General features: G+C 39.1%; 1 protein-coding gene across 1 annotated transcript; it reads right to left on the bottom strand.

Moving 5' to 3' along the window:
- Positions 1-2,348: 2,348 nt before the first annotated feature.
- kcna10a (potassium voltage-gated channel, shaker-related subfamily, member 10a) lies at positions 2,349-20,244 on the bottom strand. The gene is made up of 2 exons (XM_067526822.1): positions 19,080-20,244; positions 2,349-8,446 (listed from the first exon to the last, which is right to left on the bottom strand). The coding sequence occupies exon 2, from the start codon at positions 8,282-8,284 to the stop codon at positions 6,551-6,553; it is 1,734 nt and encodes a 577-aa protein (XP_067382923.1). The 5' UTR covers positions 8,285-8,446; positions 19,080-20,244; the 3' UTR covers positions 2,349-6,550.
- Between the last annotated feature and the right edge of the window lie 162 nt (positions 20,245-20,406).

The following is a 20,406-nucleotide window of genomic DNA, read 5'->3' as shown; positions in this document are numbered from 1 at the left end:
TGAAACTATTTTGTATTCACTTGTTTTTCACCTTTTTAACTTTGGGTGATTTTAATAATAGTGATGTTTTCTTGCTTCCCACTCAGACAATTAAACACATTCATACCCAGGACAACTGCAGGCTGATGTGTTGGCATCACATGCTTCAATGAAGCATTAGGGGTTCAAGGATGCATCAGTAGTGGTAATGGTGGAGAGGCAAAAATGGTCTTCACTTTCCCAGTGCAGGTTTATCCTGCCAATACAGAAACTGATCTTTCAGTCACAAGCCTAGAAACTAAAGACACAGACAACAGCCACCACAGTGTCTAAGACTTCACAATAGACTCCTCACATTAACCCAGCACACACACAGGCAACATGTTGCTGGTGGAGGGAGGCCCCTCTAAACAGTGTGTGTCACTTCTTTCCTATGTGTCAAACTCTCTCCATCGTTATCTCCATCCTACGCCTCCTCTGCCCTCCTCTGTCTCGCCTCTCTTCTCACTTGCTCCTCTTATCTCTCACTCCATTGTGGAACTTTCCATCAAAGCATCTCGTTAATGATGGAGCACTTTCATACATCTTTAAACACTTGAGAGGGATCTGCCACTGAGCAGCAACACCTCTTTGAGCAGACGAACACACACACTTGTACACTTTTTGAAAAAGTCAACAACATGGGTTTTATTATTTTTAGAAAGTGTTGCAAATAAATTGCAATATGATTAAACTGGAAACTGGAGGTAGGTAACATAAGAGACTCTTGCTTGGCCCAAAATCTACATTTATCTAAAAATCTCAAACGTGTTGAAGTGTATTTTTCACATGTGTGTATGTGTGTGTTGCTCTCAATATCATTGTGTTTAAATTTAAATAAGTACGTATGACATAATTTTTTTCATATATAACGGTGGAGGATTTAGTGCATGTACATGCAGCAGTTGTTTAATGATCTGTAAGTTAATAGACAATAAACAGTTAATTCACAATATAGATTATTATAGATTAATAGACTACACATTATAGAAAGATTACTTTGGGGAACAGTTATGTGGTTATTTACACAAGAAATGGGGAAAATATCTTGAAGTATTACAAAGTTTGGGAATTCATTTGGATTATATTACTGATTACAAATTTGATGAGGTATCTGGTGACTGTAACAGAAAACAGTTTAGAGGAGAAACCCAGCCTTGTGATTGACTGGCTGTTGTTAAAACCTCCCAGTGAACTGATGCACCCTCCCACACACACACACACACACACACACACACGCACACGCACACGCACACGCACACACACACACACACACACACACACACACACACACACACACACACACACACAGCAGCAGCAAACATGTTTGAACATTCTGAGGAAGCCAAATCCATTAAAAGAACAAGTCTTAGCAACCAAATGTTCTTATTATGGTTGCAGGCTTACAGTAGAAATCTATACCATGATCTATTCTCGGAAGAGCTGCGTTCTGTTAAATTGTGCTTCTAAGAAACAGCATTGAACCATTCAATCAAGATGCAGCAGTTTCACTAATAAACAGCCAAGGGGAGAAATCTGATTGTATACAGATAAATTAGTGTATCAAGGAGCAGAGAGAGGAAGGCGGCTATGCAAAGGGAAAAAGGAGAAACAGTTGCTGTGGCAGGCAGCCTTTAAACAAATTCAGGTTTTTCAGGTTTGAGCAGTTCCTATGTGCTCCCTCTGTAACAATGTAACAAAAGTCTGTAAGTCATTTCCATTTGTGCTTTGTGTGTATGTTTATATCAGCATGTGTCTGTTTTCTTCACATACTTGTAATCTGTCCATTAGCAGGGACCAGTTTGCAACTCTTTGCTCCTGTCTCCTCCCAAGTGTCATTCATCCCTCCTTTCTCTCTTTTCACTGGCAGATTTGATTTCATGGTTTGTCCTTGGATGTGCCTAATTCCCTATCCGGTCATGAACTGGGTCACACACCACAGTTTAGGATTCCTGTATTCAGGCTGAAGGAAATGCACTTTTGCTACAGCAGTAGCAAAACAGTTTGAGCAAGAGTCATCTGTTCTCTCATTCTGCGAGTCTGAAATGTTGAAAAGACTGTGTTGGTGTCATTGTTCCCAACCCTGCATAATAACACATTTGTAATGTAACACAGAATAAAATTCAGCTGTAATGTTGCCTGTGAATCTCAATCTACATTGCTAATTGGACAGTTTTTGAAAATCAGAAGTTTTAAGTCTATCAGCCTTTTCTTCATTGTCATTATATCTGATATCTCAGGAACGTAATCAAAGTTACTTGAAATTTCACTCCAGTAGATTTCAGATTGAGATATTGAACATTTTATTCAGTGACATTATTTTACGCTTTAGCTTTTTACTTATTGAATAATGGTGTATGTATAGCATGTGAGCCACTAGTCTTCCTTTGACTGTAACAATGACTTGATGAAAAAATGTGTTTCTTCACCTGACGGCTTAGCATATAATTCTACATAATGACTGAGGATGTTTTTTTTAAGAAATACTTTATCTGTTTCTCATTTTACATTGCCCCAATATTATGAGAATCTCCTCACTTTACAAAATATTTAGACTTTATTATCAAGAATAGAGGTAACTCCTTTTTTTGTTGAATATTATCAGCAACATATACAAATGTTTAGTACAGCATGTATAACAAGCAATCATTTCCATAATCTTGTTACTGTTCTGACTACTATTCCTTGAATACTGTGGCACTAACATATAATCTGCTTTGCCCATCAGCTACCTAATATAAACCCATAATGCTTTTTTAATTGTTATTTTGTATGAAGGAGGCAGACTGAATTTTTGCACCACAAGGAGTCTGCTGCGTTTCACACAGCATCAACCTAGGAAGCAGAAATTAATTTTTGGATCCAGCTGGTGACAGTGTGATGCTGTTTTAGAAATAACATGGGGAAATTATATCTTTCAGTTCCTACACAATTAATTTCTGTATGGAATTCATAGTTTTAGCTCACAATAGCACTTTCTTGGCCTGAGATGAAGATGAAGTTGAAACGAATCCAGACAGTATGAAGTAAAGCCAGCAGGCATACTACAATGTGTTAACCAGAGACTGGCATCCTGATGTCTAAAAAACTTCCAGTGATACATTTGCTGCATTGACATTCATGACTTGTTGACGTGACATACGTTTGTGAGTTTGGGGGGAACTAATGTTACAGTTTGAAAGCAAGGTCAGGTCATTGAAAATGAATATGGAGTTTTATATAAAAAGAGGAGTTTTCTTCCCTGAAGGGGAAAACTGGTGGGGATAAGGAGAAATCACAAGAACACTTGTTCCATCTCTCATCCTCAAGCTGTCTGTCTCTTACAGACGTGCACATTTACATGCACCCACTTTCATACTGTATAAACAAAGCACATAAAACACAGGAATACATGATTTAAAATCCCAGATTATATTGCATCTACGTTATAGTAACTTACATACTGAAATGTTGAAAACCATATATACAAATACAAATACAGTGTAATGGTCTTTTTGCTGTAATAAACTGTGGCCTGCTATGGCCATCACAAAGCCGCTGATCACTTCAGTTCAGACTACCTCTGAACTATACAGCAGTGATTTTAGAGATGACTAATGTTAAGATAAAAGCTGACATTATACCAGACATCATACCACCATAACATAGCAATCACCATAATCATCATCACTATGAGGCTAATTATAAAACAGATCACATACATACAGTATAGTCATATGATATTCTCAATCAGAAAGTAAGATGTTACTCAGGTCTAAAGCTATTCTAAGATAATATCTTATTCTTGGAACATATGATCATGTCACCTCCTTTGCACGATTTCCTTTACAATAGGAAAACATCTTGTAAAAGAAATATAAATAAAACATACCACGTGACATTACACTGATACAGCATAATTTACAATTACTCATAGTTCATAAGACATTTTGGCCTCATGTCCCCTGGGCCCTGGCCCTGCAAAATTTCCCTTTATTTCCTTTATTCAGCAATTATCTTTGGCTTCTCTCTTACTGATATTGTAACTGAAATGTTTACTTCAGCAATAAGATATTTACTAATAAATGATGTTTATAGCATGAAATACACATCTTGGATATGATATACCCCATTAACAGGTGAGATCTACTAAACAAACATTCAATATGTTTGACTGTACTGAGTGCCATAGGAATGAGTCCTAAAACCCAGAAATCGGCTAGCATTTTTGCACTTTTAGTTCCTTTGTCCCGGGGGGTATAGGTGTTTTGAAAGAGTTTATGACCTCAGTCAAAGTGGTTTAGTGCTCTGTAATGGTCAAGAACATTTTATTCTCCAGTATAAAAGTTATCAGTAAATGCACTGCTCACAATCTTTTTTTAGCTTGTAGGTGTCTTATAAAATGTGGTAGCTAACAAGTGGCTAAATAAGAACAGACGTTGTCGGGAAAGTTGAATGTCATTATTCATGATCACTTATGCTGACATCCCAGTATTCCAGACACTTTATATGTAAATAAGTACTTATGATTACAGTTCAAATATATATGTGTCATTCCCTCCTTTTTCTCTTCTAAATATCAAATATGAATTTACTCCTTCATTTGAGAGTTGAGTTTTTAATGTGCATTGGCAGCCACAAGGACATCAAGAATGGGGAAGAATGTAAAGTCTTTGGTGGGGAGGGTCACAAGTCCACAAAATACTATAGCAAAGATTCTATCATCACAATAAACTTAAATATATATGTTAAAATTATTCCTAAATTGTCAACAAAGGTTTAAGGGCGCACAGTTTTCCGCTTGAATTTATAAAGTTTTCATGTTTATAAGCTCTTTTTCAGTCATAAAAGATTGCTGTTAAAGATTGCATTATTGTGAGAGTTTACAGTGAACAGGACATTGTGTCTCTTGGTAGTTTTTTCTTAATTTCTTGCAAAAGTTGGGTCACTCAAGCTGTTTAGCTTTCCTGAGAGACTAGGCAAGTTATCATGCTTGTCTCCACCTGTATTAACTAGGTGGATTTAATTTAGTGCAGCAAGTGTCCAAAAGACTGAGTCTACATTGGCTATATCAGGTCGCAATAAGAAAGGCGTTTGTAGATGCGTTACAGTGCCATAAATCATATTACAAATTGGAAGTTTAGTGGTGGTGCCAACCAATACCTTTTTGCTACTGGTAATCAAACATTGTATAAATTGTGTTGATCTCTACACATTGTCTTGCTGAACAAAATGTGTAAATATCATACATTTCTGTTAATCACAGAGCTTATGTTCTTCAAATATCCAAATACCAATTGAAATATCCCAGTGTTTTTTTTCCCAAGGGAATCCGGAAGATGCTAATTTCTGGGTTGGCCAACAAAAAACAAAACAAAAACCATCATCCCTTAGGCAGTACATTTCAGGTTCAGTTCACTGCTAGACAGCATTTTGGAAATGCATGGAAAAAAGTTTTAGCCAAACTGATTAAAAAAAGACATACTGAACATATAAGCATGATAACACAGCTATTATATTGGTAGGCCTATACATATATGGCAAATTTAACAGTACTCCACATTACATAATTTAAGGCACTCCATTTTAATACATATTGTGTAAGTTAGTCTGCTATTATTAGTGAAGGATTGTTATCCATGCTACTTATGAGAGAAATAAATAAATTAAAATTGTGATACACATTAATAAATATATAACATAGATGTATCCAGGATGAATAACACAAAGCTATCATCTACAAACTATACAGACACATTAAGACATTTACATTCCATTCTTTAACAGTTCACCTGCAGATGACAGCAACATTTATGCCTCAAACAGCATTATTAAAGATGGGTTAGATCGGATAAAAGACGTTACCCAATTTGTTTAATAACAATGTCAGTTTCACTTTTGTGCTGATGAGCTATTCACTTTTCTATAACCTTTGACTCATAAAATTATTATTTGTCTGCTATTCCAGCAGCAGAAAGGTCATACCAATATACTAAATGATGGAGTGGCCATGCAGTGCAGTTAACAGTAAGGATCGTTAGATTTTTGACATTTTACTTCGCTTCCTAATTTTATTACATTTGAATTATTTAAACATGTCCAATACCTAGATGTTATGGCCTCAGCCGTCTCTGTATTAACGATGGGTTAGAAAGCTGTGTTAGAAAGGCCGGGGCCAAAATCTCATTGGCACACTGGTGTGCCAAAAATGCAGGTATTAGGATTAATGACCAAAAAAAATAAAAATCCTTAGAATATTGAATGTAATTTATGCCAAGGAAAGTTTTTTCTGATTGTATGCAGCTGTAGAGCAACCCAAAGTATACTTGGAACGTTTAAATGAACTTTTCTGCTTGCGGATCATTTTCACCATGTCATTTTTAAATTAGACACCAAAGAGGTAAGTATGGTAAATCATATATCATTATAAATCATATTTTTCACTATTGATCCTGTCTGTTTGAGGGAATTATAACAGGTAATTTCCTTTATACTTTTGTCTTCAACATTTTATTCCTGCTTGTGGCTTTTCCTTACCCATGCCATTCTACAGTTATTTCTGTTTGTCACTCTGCCAGATCCCATTGGTTTTATTGAGTGAGGTGTTACTAACCAGTTTGATACCTGTCTCTGTTTTCATGGCTTCTGCCACAGCATCTGCCAAGGGCAACTTGTCCTCGGCTTCTGCCTCTCTGTGATAGAAGTAGTTGAAGTTGGAAACAATGACGGGAACGGGCAGAGCAATGGTCAACACCCCTGCAATAGCACACAAGGTCCCCACCATTTTACCCCCCACAGTAATAGGACACATGTCCCCGTAGCCTACAGTTGTCATAGTAACCACAGCCCACCAGAAGCCATCAGGTATGCTGACAAACTGTGTGTTAGGCTCATCGACCTCAGCAAAGTAGATTGCACTGGAGAAGAGGATGACTCCTATGAAGAGGAAGAAGATGAGCAAGCCGAGCTCTCGCATACTGGCCTTCAGTGTCTGTCCCAGGATTTGCAACCCCTTTGAGTGGCGTGAGAGTTTGAATATACGAAACACTCTGACCAGGCGGATAATTCGCAGAATGGCTAAAGACATGTTCTGTCCTGAGCTCTCCTCTGGTGTTGTGACCAGTTCTGTGATCACAGTAACAAAATAAGGGATAATAGATATAATGTCAATAATGTTCATGAGGTTGTGGAAAAATTCCTTTTTGCTAGGACAGACCAAAAATCGTACACACAGCTCAAAGAAGAACCAAGCTATGCAGGCAGTCTCAACTATGAAAAAGGGATCAGAGAAAGTTGTAGGCTTGACACCAGGTTGAGCCACAGAGGACTGACCATTTGATTGGTTAAAAGGCTGCACCACTGTTGGCACAATTGAGTCAGTGTCATCTCTGAACTCTGGAAGAGTTTCCATGCAGAAGATAATGATGGAAATTACTATAACAAAAACAGACACAAGTGCAACACCTCGAGCTGCATTGGAGCTCTCTGGATACTCAAACAGAAGCCAGAACTGCCTACATACATCATTATTGGGAAGAGGGATTTCAACATCCTTTATGAATCCCTCATCTTCTCTGAACTGCTCCATTGCCTCATTTCCAAGCTCATAGAACATAATTTCATCTGCAAATACATCAATGGGAACATTAGCTGGCCGTCTGATCTTACCCCCTGACTGGTAATAATACAGTATTCCATCAAAACTTGGCCGGTTCCGATCGAAAAAGTACTCATTCCTCATTGGATCAAAGTAGTCCATCCTTTTCAAAGGGTCTCCTAGCAGTGTCTCGGGAAACTGGTCCAAAGTTTTGAGCTGTGTCTCAAAACGAAGGCCAGCAATGTTGATGATGACTTTTTGGTCACCGTCATCGAGCCCTCGTTTATCCACAAACAGATCTTCACAGCACTCCTTAGCGAGTCGGCTGAAGATCGTCTCACTCTCTTTAGTGCCTTCACTGTTTAGAAGCAATTTCCAGTTGGATATCATGCTGGCACAGCTACTAGGACCCGCTCTACATGGAGTCTGGGATTGGGGTACTCTTAGTGTCTGCGTGTGTGAAATGGGTGAAGATGAGGTGGATTCCCAAACGCAGGAGGGCACAGGACTGTGATGGGAGGGTGAAGCGGAAAGTTGAGGAATTTGAAGGTAGATGCTGCCTGGGCTGCTGTACTCTTGGGGAATGTCCACTGTGAGAGCTGTGGTCTCATCAGCATAGATGTCCACCTCATCCTCAAGACTGCCATCAAGATCATCCAGGCTCTCCAAGTCTACCAGGGCCACCTCCATTGCTGTGATTCAGCCAGTGCAAAGCCTTGGGACTCCAAGCACAGGTGGACAAATGAACAGCTTAGTCAGCAGAATCAACAACAGACTACCAGAGCATTCAGTCTTCTGCAGCAGTTACAGTAATGGAATAAAGTGGCAGCTTCCTCTTTCCCCCCCCAACACCTGTAGAGTGAGAGACAGGGAGAGAAAGAGAGTCAGTGTGCTTCTGTCAGTGATTAAGGATTTGTTTGTGTTAACTGTCATCAGGTGACAAAAATATGACGTCTGAAAGCACATGCTCTATCAGTAGTGCTTGTTTCTTAGTTACCCATCTCTCTGGAAACCATCAGCGAGAGAAAGGAGAGTGACAGAGTTAAAGAAGTGAGGGTAGAAAGAGCAAAAGAGGAGGGAGAGGGTGAGACAGCTGGAGCATGTGAAGAAAGATGAGATAACGACATTGGAGGGAGGAGATCTGACTCTATCAGACAGAAAGACTTAGTAGTAAACTCCTTGCTTCACTTTTTCCACAGCCTGTTATTGTGGAGGCACAAAGATGAGTCATGTAACTGTGAAAAAGAACAACAACAAAAAACATTAGCCGATGAAGGGCTTGTTTGTTAAATGGGAAAATACCTTTGACCATTCAGATCACCAATCAAAGCTCTTTCAACTCAATCAATTGTACATGCAGTATCTCCTACTCACTGGTTCATACTTTCATATTATTTTATCACATGCACAGATAAAGAAAAACCCAACACCTGCTAAACGGGATTAAGGTGAACACCCTGTAATGACCCCAGTACAGGCTGTGGGAAGAGAGGATAGTGCAGGGTAACTGGGACTGTGAATACATTAGTGCATAATTAACTGGCTGTGCCTTGATAGCACGGGCCTAGCTTCCTCCAGACGCCAATGCTTTCATTTAAATGGCACTGTGCCCCTTTGAGAAAATTCAATCCATTCCTATTTTGTCAGATTTAAATTCATTCAAGCTTTTCATAATGGTGACGATTAAATTGTAAACTCATCTGTGAAGTGTGCAGCATGTTTTGCTTTGGCCTGAGTGTGTTATCAATGTGTGTGTATGTGGTGTGCACTGGGCTTCTACTGTACACGTTGCATGTGTGACCAAGTGCTGACGTTTGCACATGTTTAAAGACTTTAGAGATGAGTCATCACCTAAAGCCAATGTCAGTGATACCAATCCTACTGGGAGAGAAAAGAGATGGGGAGATAAAGAGGAAGAAAGAGAGATGGGCCAGCTGAGTGAAATAGAATGTTGACATGAAAATTGTTTGTAAAACAGATGTAGGTGGAAGCACTGGGTGGGAGGAGGACAGAATCCCAAAGAAAGAAAGTGACAAATGGGGAGAATGGGAGTTGATAGGTGGGTGGATGTATAGACAGGATGATGAGAAGGAAAGCCCTGACAAGGAAAGAAGGGGGATTAATCAAGAGCAGAAGAAGCAGACGACAAGAGGGGGGTAAAAGAAACAAAAGCTGTGATTGACTGTGCATAGAACTGGTAAATATGTCTGATGTGAAAAAGTTAGAAACAAAATCAGTAGGACAACTACCAGAGGAGCTTTAATGTAGGACTGCTAAATATTATAAAATTAAATAAAAACCACACAAAAAGTAACAAGAGTAGCTCTCCACTCGTCTCTTCTGTAACAATGCTCGAACAATGTAATTAATCCTTCAAACCAGAAATTTCTCATGCAGTCTAAGATTGAAGCTGCAAACAACCAGCGATCTTCAAGACACTTTTAGATCAATACTTGGAAATTAGCCAGTGATAGCTCTGATCGATCTGTTCTTGTCAATAAGCCACCAATAAATTTTGGTTAACACAAAAGACCCAACTCTGAAATGTCTTTAAAAGCAAATGAAATGTGTGAGACAGCTCTGACTTTTCAGTCAAGATGTTTGAACTGATTAAGCTGTTTACCCTTAATTATAGTATAAAGTGTCTCACAGGAACACAGACACAGACAACAACAGCAACACACATCTTACCGTTGTTTTCAAGTACACAGATCATATGTACAATATGCAGTAAAAAGTAAAAACAATAGAGGGAGAAGCTTTGTCCCACAAGCTTTTCCAAAGCTTCAGCTCTCCTCCCCAGTTAGGACCAGAATGAGGAATCACAGACCACACTGGGTAACATTATGCTGAAGGAGAAACCAGAGCTGTGTCAAAGGCCACATGGACATGCAAACAGGCATGCACACAGGCCACAGTGTGTGTGTGTGTGCGTATGTGTGTGTGTGTGTGTGTGTGTGTCTATATGCATCATTAGTTGTCTCCACCAATTGATGTGCTTAAGGCCTTCTATAATGGAACACTGATCCAGTAATAAGGTCCTCAGATCTCTCCACGCTTGACACACCACACACAGATGATTTATCCTTCTTTACAACGTCACAATAAGTAATTGATGTTGAACTACTTCATTTAACAAGTTCAACACAACAAAGAAAGACAGAAAGATGAGATCATGACATGGGCAGTGAAACCAAAGCTCATTTCCTCACCCTCAGACAGCTTTACTTTCACTTTCAACTGTCACGGATTGAATATTTATTTTAATAATGAAGTAAGGAGATGGCAAAAAGAGGTTTTAAAATTACGTGAGTTTATTGTAGGAAACTGTGGGGGTGAGCACAACTGATAATTGCTTCACAAGGAGGACAGGAAAACACATGCAGTAAAGGTAACAACTAAATAAATACAGTAAAACAGAACATTAACTTAAATATGGGGAAGAGGGAAGATAGACTAAATTGTAACATTGGGGGGGGGGGGGGGGGGGGGGGGGGGGGGAGTCCAAAAGCTGGGGGAAACAAGGACTGAACTCAGAGATGAGGATTGTGACAACGAGCTCATACTGTTTATAACCACTTTGACAAACTCTAACCTCCATCTTACATCTTAAGCAGACACATTTGTGTAATGCCATTAAATCTAAATTGCTGTCCAATATCGTCCATCATTAGAGGAGGAAAAGAGGAGAAATGTAATATCTTAAGGCACCCATCTTAAGACAACTGCAAAGGTCACACATTTTCTTATGTCAGATTCCAAGGAGTGACACCCGGTCGGTCATACCTCCCACCTGTATGCTGTAAAAAATATTTGTACTTACAGACGTGCAACGCGCAAGCCGCTGCTCCACTCCCATAATTCCAAGTGCATGCGTGAACAACTACTGTGGGGAACCTTCTCAGCACTGCATGTCTGTCTAGTTCTGTAGAAGCGATCTTACTCGTATCCAGTGGTCCACTCCAGAGATCGTTGTATGACGAACACTGAACATTTATTGAATTCCACGTTTCTCAACTTAGGCGATAACAGACTAATTCTACAATACACGTTTATGAATAGTAATTTCACAAACACGTTCACAAATCAATTCCATCAAACACGTTTTTCAAAGTGGTTTCTAAATCCACAGAACACGGTAAGAAACCATGTGCCTCTGCAGCTACACACTGAACCTTTCACTTCTACCTTGTTGCGGGTCCCCAGTATCTTGTAGTCAGTTCTTTGCTTCAGTTATTGTCTCTCTCATGTTTGTCCACGTCTGTTCCTTTTAATAGCTGCGCTGAACTGAAAACTCTTGTATCAAACCATTGCTATGCATTGTTTCCTTGACAACTGTTAACCATCTTAAAAGGCAAACTACCAAGGCAAATATAAAGGCAAACATCAAAGCCATATGATGTCACTAATGACGTGTATACTTCTAATCAATTTAACCTTACAAATACACAACATAAACAAAAACAAACCTGGTTGTCTTATACAAGTTCTATTAATATTTATTGTTTGTAGTAATAAGATGAATTAAATCAACGTAGCTATAGTCCTAAAATTTTTGGCACATTTATGTTTCGCCATTTTGCTGTCTACAGCTTAAAGCTACAACATGTAATTTAGGCTAACAGTGCCATGAGACTAAAAATCAATCCACTCTGCTCCTCCCACTCTTCCATCTGAGCGGGGGAAAGGTAGAAATTTTTACAATGCTTTGATTTGTTTCAGGGGCGAACCTCACACAAAAACTTCAAGAACTAAGCATCATCGCGCTGCTGTGAGTCTGAGGTGGTGACAGCATCGCACCACATTACAATAAGTTTTGGAGCACATTCTACTAAAAATATATGAGAGATACCAATGGTTGACAGAATAGAGGGTAAACGGACCAGAGCAGCTGTGCTCTGCAGCAGTGAGAACAAAATGCTTCTGGAGGCAATGTGACCTTGAGTCATGGTAGGACAGCATTAAACAGAGGTGCCATGTGGGGCCCGTGTCAGCCCTCAGTGCCATGACTATTCTTGCTATGCTATTAATATACAGAAAGTTATGGTGGGACAAACTCGTGACCAATCTTTCTACGTGAGATGATCCCTGCACACAAAGAGGAAAAAAAGTAAAAGTGTGGGGCAACATGTGGTATATGCCGTGCTGAGTGAGCAACTGTACATTTCAGTAAGCTAACCCCTGTGACTTGACCACATGTGTGTAAACATGAACAGATGTTCAGGCAGATCTAGCTCAGCTACAAGTCAATCCTTTGGTAGCTGGTAAGCAAGAACAACATGTACAGTGTAAGACAAATTTTGACATCAGACATCACAGCAGTGGCTGCCATTTAGTAACAATTAAACATTTTTCTTTTAATAAAAGACAGGATTTGCCATAACTGTTGCAAAATTGTAAATACATAAAATGCTGCAAAGTAAAACAGTTCCCCCAAAATTTACATTACTTTTCTGTATAGTACCACAGTGTAAACTCTTCACCTCAGTGGTCCCACAATGGTGGAACAAGCTACCAAACTCAGTCGCCTCACTCCTAGTATTAAAAGAAAACTACTTAAAACAAACAACCAAAAAACTAACTGTTCTTTCTTGGACAAAAATACTGTAAGACTCACAAATCAACACAGTCATGCACATACAAAAACACACATTCACTATCTCTCTCACAGCTACTGAGCAGAATTATGTCATATTTATTTGCTATTAACTTTTTTTGTACAGTACATTTTTGAGTCTATATATTATATATGTGTGTTCTAAGTTGTTTGAGGCTTCAGGGTTCATTAAAGTTTTAAGTGATCTTTTGCTTGCAGCTAATCCTAGTGGATATTTACACATTGTTATCGATAAACCCTATTTCCAGAAAAGCTGGGACCCTGTACCACACTGTAAATGAATGTACGAGGATGCAATGATGTGAACTTTCAATGTTTGAAACTGTTCTTTTTTAAACCTTTTATTTCCATGGCTGTGTCTTATGTTGTACATGAAATCTATAAATCCCATGATATACTACTTGTAAGGACCTGTGATTTTATTTGTATTTTAAACCAGATGTAATTTTTGCATATTATGTGTATTTGTTTAATATTATATCATTTCTATAAGAGAGTGCCTAGAACAAATCTTCCTGGGGCTCACATTTTCCTCTAATTCTGTGAATGCTATATTATTTTTTATTTTTTATTTTTTGTCCTTTCGGCTTATCCCCTGAGTTCAGGGTCGCCACAGCGGATCATTGTCCGCATGTTGATTTGGCACAGTTTTTACGCCGGATGCCCTTCCTGACGCAACCCTCCTTCGGTCCAACCCTCAGCTTGGACCGGCACTGCACAACTGGGGAGGGGAATGGGCTGTTAGGGGTTCAGTGTCTTGCCCAGGGACACTTCGACATATAGCCAGGGCCGGGCCAGAGCCACTCACCTTGTGGTCCGTGGACGACTGCCCTTACCAACTGAGCTAAAGCCGCCCCCTGTGAATGCTATATTATGATTTTGCAAATGTAAACAAATTAACTAAACTACTTTTACGAGACCTGAGGAGTCCATTTACTCTGGGTCAATTTTGCTCTATTATTTGTCTCATAATGCACCAATATTTTCATTGGTGGAAAGGTCTGGATTGCAGGTGGGCTGGGGCCTTCACCGATGTAAAGGTTACCTGTGCTACGTGCATCAGTGTACCCCTGGACACTATCATTGTTGCTGGCTGTTAAACTGTGTGCTGGTAACAAGTCAGATTGTCGCTCCTCTTCAGCAAGGAGGATGTAGCATCATGATTTCCATAAAGAATTTACCAAATTTGACTCGTCAGACCACAGGGCAGTTTCATACTTCTCCTCAGTTCATTAAAAATTTCCTTCAGAGAAGGTAATATTGTTTCTGGGTCTTGTTTTCTGTATATAAGGTTGTTTTTCATTCTGTATGGATTGTTGGCCTTGTCCTATGCCTACATACATTTTTCCAGATTCTCTTCAGGTGAAAGGATATTCAGCAGTGCTTTTATACGCAATCACGACAATGACCTGTTGCCTACTAACCCAATAAATTATGACATTTCTACCAAGGGTCTTTTAGTATTGCAGAACTTTTAGTCTCTAGCTCGTTTGAAAATGTGGGTTTCTTAAATGGAGCACAGGTCTACTTCTGCTACAGCAAAGTTCCTCAGTTCTACAAGTTCTTATTGTTTTTGTTACTTAAATCTGTTTATGTATTATAATTTACATCTCTAGTATAGTATAATTACATAGTAGTGTACTAAGCTGTAGGTTATTGGAGAATATGGATATCCTGCACTATACTGTATTAATACTACACTAAACCACACAGTATGCTATAGTTCATAGCTCAAAGCTGCTTCTGATGCATTTGCACTTGTACACACTTTGGGGCAGCTGTAGCTCAGGAGGTAGAGCAGGTACGTCGACGCTCGGCTCTTCCTGGCATGGTGAAATGTCCTGGAGCAAGACACTGAACCCCAAGCCCAGCAATTTGCATGGCAGCTCTATTTCCTTTAGTGTGTGTGTGAATGGGTGCACTGTAATGCCCTTTGTCCAATAAAGTAAGAAAGTGCAGTCCTTCTAGAATTCTTAGTAAATAAATGATAAACTAACCTATATAACCACCTTTATATGACAGTTTCCTTTTCTCATCACAAAACAACATACACATTTCAACATATTTTTATTGCCACAAGAATAAATCTGCAGTGTGCAAGATGTTTGCATTTGTTTTATGTGTTTGTTCATACAGTGTGCTCATATTAGTAGACATACAGTAGGCATTACATTTAAATTTTCATTTTGTGTTAAGAACAACATGGCTTTCGGACTTCAAGGAACAGTGAATACAGTATTGTTGACCTTCAACTTGAAACCGTTGTTATTTTCCTGTGATGTGGTGGTGGGGGGTCTCTGGCTGTGTGTGAGCACTGCTTGGTAGAGCTGGTATTTTTGGAGCAGAATTTTGACCCTATTAAGAAGATTATTGCAAGCTTGGCAGCTCAGTGCCATAAGCCGAGGGATCTCTAACATCAGATCAACACAGACACTAGCGAGCCATCACAGATAGCCACACTAACAGTAATACGCCCCATACACATGCACTCATAGAAACACACACGCTTCAGAAGAAAAGTGTGGAATGTTTAAGATTAAGCAACTAAAACAACTAAAAGCTGCAATGAGATGGCCAACAAAAGATGAAATATGTAATCTTGTATTACATTTTCATTAAAATCAAAAAATTCTGTATGGTCCCAGCTTTTCAAATTTGAAGAGAAGAGTGGATACATTAGGGTTTTTGATCTTTGTTTATTAACTGTTATACCCAAACAAAAAATTCACAATCGTGCACACATACACACGCACACATTATAGCAAGGTGTACATGACGTGCAAATGTCTCAAAACCACACAGCGAAAAACCTCCTGTACACAAAGTCCATAATTTCTGTTCAGTACAATCCTTCTATAAACATACCCAGACAGTATTGCAGATGGCAGCTGAGAATATATTTTAATTATTATTATAATTATTATCCAAATCGCAGATTTTTTTTTGGAAAAGCATAACCTTATTCCTCTCTCTCGAGCTTTTAAATCACTTACTGAAATATGAATTACAAATGTCCATTTGGTAATGCATTTCTTGTCAACAGAGCCAAATGGTGCTTTTCATTAATGGGGCTAAAATGGACACAAAGAGTGGCAATTATAAAGTGACACTATAGTATACTGCGTGTGTGTGTTTTTGTGTATGTGTTTCAATATGCTAAAAATTGATGTGTGCTGCATTGCTTTCTTGTAATGAACACAAAACAGTAATACACTTTGACTGTTTAATGTTGCATGCAACCATGAAATGCACACAATCACATGCATAAAATACACAATTGCAAAAATGGGAACAAACACTCTTTAGTGCACAAGATTGTTGTTTTGGAAAGCAATGCTTTTTTTGTTCTTTTTCTTTTTATGGACTGTGAGAATAAATCATGCTTGCAACGTTAGTTATTATCACATCACATTTGACCTTGATAACTTCAGCTATTCATTACGCAAAGAAACTGAATAATGTACATGGTATGTTTTTACTTTCCCCCTGCTTCTCGCAAAACATAGATTTTGATGCCACACCTCAAAAATAATTAAATTTAATAAAACTGATATTAAATACTGGGAGGAGATGCTTAAACAAACATTTAAATATTTTTCCTTATTTTTATATTACCCATCCATACTGCACATGTTTGTTTGGAGCAGATTTGTAGTCCATTCTCCACAAGGCATTCATAAGATGTAAGCTGCTGTTGCTGACATGGGTGTGTCTGCAGGCTCCAGGCCAAGTCCCAGTGCACAGCAGCTGGGACCAAAATCCTCCCTTGGCCTTTTGACAAGACACACACACACACACACACACACACACACACACACACACACACACACACACACACACAGCAGCAACACAGCACAAGAAAAAACACCTAAATCACTTCCTAATGAATTTAATACTTCCTGTATAGCATCTAAATCAGTGCATAGTAGGTCTGAAAATTGCCAAAGTGGGAGGAAAATAAACAGGCTGTAGACACAGGCTCGTGTCATGTACTCAATCAGAGAAATTAATCAACAGATTATGACGATAAAGGTTCTGCTTATTGTAGTCTACATGTCACTTAGTTGGCATTAGGGCTGCGTTTGCGTTTACCATATACCTTCCTTTCAGTTAAGCATAAGTTAACATTAACTTCTAATACTGCTCTATGGAGAAATAAGATTCTATGTTCTGGCTTTGGAAAACAGAATAATACAACGATACATTTACACGCACCTAAATGTTTCTTGCTAGTTGTTCATATGAAAAGAAAATGAACGTTGCTAGTTTGTCTGGGTAGTAAAAAACGAAACAAAGTCAGTGATGTAAACTGCCCTTACATGTGTGTAAAGTCCTCAATTACTGGCTACAGAGCTTGACAAACAACTTGGTGTGCCAGCATGTGTCTGGATGAATCCAGAAGCTACACCAACCACGCATGTCAGCCAGAAACCGACCATTACGTAGCTCATTCTTGATGATAGATGCAGGATCACACTTGTCTTCAAATTTAATAATTTTTCTGTATTTACAGTACATGCAAACAATGGTCCGCAGAAAAAAGGCATCTAACATTTACAAAATCAGCTTCTTAATCAAGGCACAAAGACCTAATCAGCCAGTCACATGACTGAAACATGTCCATCCCTTTGTGATTACATTGTACCCGTCTTCTGATGACTACTTCTAGCAGGAAAAATGCATCATGTCACAGAACTAAAATGATCTTAAACTGGGCACTTGAACATGACAAAAAATACTGCAGATCTGAACCTAATAAGCACCTTTGGGTTGTGGTGGAATCGGGAGATTCGCATTATGGATGTGCAGCCGAAAAATCTATCATGTCAATATGGACCTAAATCTTTAAGGAAAGTTTTCAGTACCTTTGTAAATCTGTGCCACAAAGAATTAAGGCTGTTCTCAAGGCATAAAGGGGTTTAACCTGGTACTAGAAAAGTGTACCCAATAAAGTGGCCAGCGAGTGTATCTCTTCATGTTAATGGACATTCAGTTAAACATTTTTTGCACATAGGTTAAAAAGCATTACCAAATGGTTGAATAGTACTGTGTATTCATTTTACCTCAAAAGCAATGATTCAAACACTCTCATCCTAGATTAAGCCTGTCTCGTTCACACAAATATTGCATGTTTTTTTTTGGAAGCCCTTTTTTGTGCCAGATCCAGACTGGGAAAATATTGCCATCTGCTCTCACTCTCTATTGCATATCACTAATCTCAGGTGGCATCCAAACAAGCAACACACACCCGCACAAACACACACACACAGATGCCAAAATACACCACGCAAAGGCCTATTGAGTGAATCTGAATCTCCCTAAAGACTTCCTTTCTCTCAGTAGCAGCTTACTAACTTGGACAGTGTGGATAGACACACAGCAACAAGTCCACTAATATCCACCAGCTTATGAAAATGTAGCCACTGATGTGGTGTTGAAGTAAACAATGGATTTGTGTTGGTGATCACCACAAGCCAAGGAACCACTACTTTAATCAACAACCCGTATTTTAGGAATCCTGACTTTCATACACCCAGTGTTTTTATGCCATATAGATGGTGAAGAGTTTTAAGGGGTTTACGGGGAATTGGGGAAATTAATGAAAGACACTACATCCAGCAAGTACTTTGTGCAATACCTACAGGAACAACTACAGACCTGGCAAAGGGAAACGACCTATAATTTCCACTAAGGCAAGTAAAGGAAGTAAACTGTGATTTGTCTGTTGTTTTGGTGTCAACAGACGTGAGCAGCGTGACAAAAACAAATGAACTAAAAAACGCATCGCCGCAAAAAAAAATAAAATCCTGCAGGAACCCGTAGCACCTGTTGTGGTAGACTGCTGTATAGGAGAGGAAAGTGGCTTACCTTCAGTGGCGTCACGATCCTACAAACTTCCGTTGTCGATGAAAGTTTGGCGCTCCGGACCGTGCCGGAGGCATGGTTAGTGCGCACTGGACCGACTAACCACAGCGCGCCTGCCGACAGCCTCGGGTTGACCGCTCCGACAGCAGGCACTGTGGAGGTGCCCCGGCCAATCACCCTGGGGCCAGATGCGAGAGTGATATAACAACATGATTACGTTTAATTTGGCCAATTCCCCGCTTGCACAATCCTTGTTTTCTTCGTCCTCCAACCAAAGCTGTGTGACTTTATCTCGAGGGGAGAGAGAGAAGGAGAGAGAGAGAGACACACAGCGAGAGAGACAGGGAGAGACTAAGTAGATAAAAAAAGAAAAAAAAGGTTTGTTTTTTCTTTCCTAACCTCTGTCTGGCTGCTTCATGCTTTATTGACCACTATCTGTCACGATGCTTTCTTCTGTCCTTTTTTTCATCCCAGGACTGAAGCAAGAAACATTTTTATCGCCACAAAATGACAAGAGTTTCACATATTTCAAATCCATCACAGCACAAAATGAACATGTCGATATTTACATCATTACCCAATTTAAACCTGCAATGTTCCTTCTGTCTATGTTGGGCCTGAAGACGTGGGTTAAAAATCAGATTTCATTAAAAACGATGTGGAAAACTGTTCTTGCACTGTGGTAAAGTAGATTTTTGTTTATTCTAAGGCTTCAGCAGAATGAAGTGACATCAATTGAGCAAACCTCTCAGACCTTGGACTGCTGCCTCTGGAGCCACCAAAGCTTAATGCATTTTTTTTACATATCTCCTAATAAAGAGATGTGTAAGAGTTTCCCTTTAAAACACTTTTGATACAGATTTGCTGGTCTGTACCATTTGTGGATTTTTCCTCATCCCTTACACTGAAATCACTGAAACCTTGTCTGGGTTTAATAAAAATAATACATGAATACAGTCACCATTTACTCTTTCAATGTTCAGTGTGTTTCCTGTAAAGCTTTACTACCACTTGCTTATGTTGTAAAACCAAAAACTCTCTCTGGTTGAATAAAAATAATCTCAGTTCATTGCTTATTTCCATATAAATCACGGTTTTAAATTATGTGTATGCTATAGATGTTTCCTCAGTCCCAGTCCTGCTTTCTGCCCTTAGGCTTGGGAGGTAATGCCACAGTCTGCTTTTTGAGCATGGCTCAGCCCAGTCACATGGGTTGTACCACGCAGTGTAGATACGCCGCCCTCTGCTGGCTAAAGGTGTGACTGTACTTTTTTAATGTTTAGGCCTTATTGTCAAATTAAGTTTGTAAGTTTGTAATTAAGTTTAATAC

The sequence above is a fragment of the Channa argus genome, chromosome 13 (genome assembly GCF_033026475.1).
Source record: "Channa argus isolate prfri chromosome 13, Channa argus male v1.0, whole genome shotgun sequence".
Classification (NCBI taxonomy): Eukaryota; Metazoa; Chordata; class Actinopteri; order Anabantiformes; family Channidae; genus Channa; species Channa argus.
The sequence above is the reverse complement of the archived record's forward strand: the minus strand, read 5'-3'. Positions and strand labels throughout refer to the sequence as shown.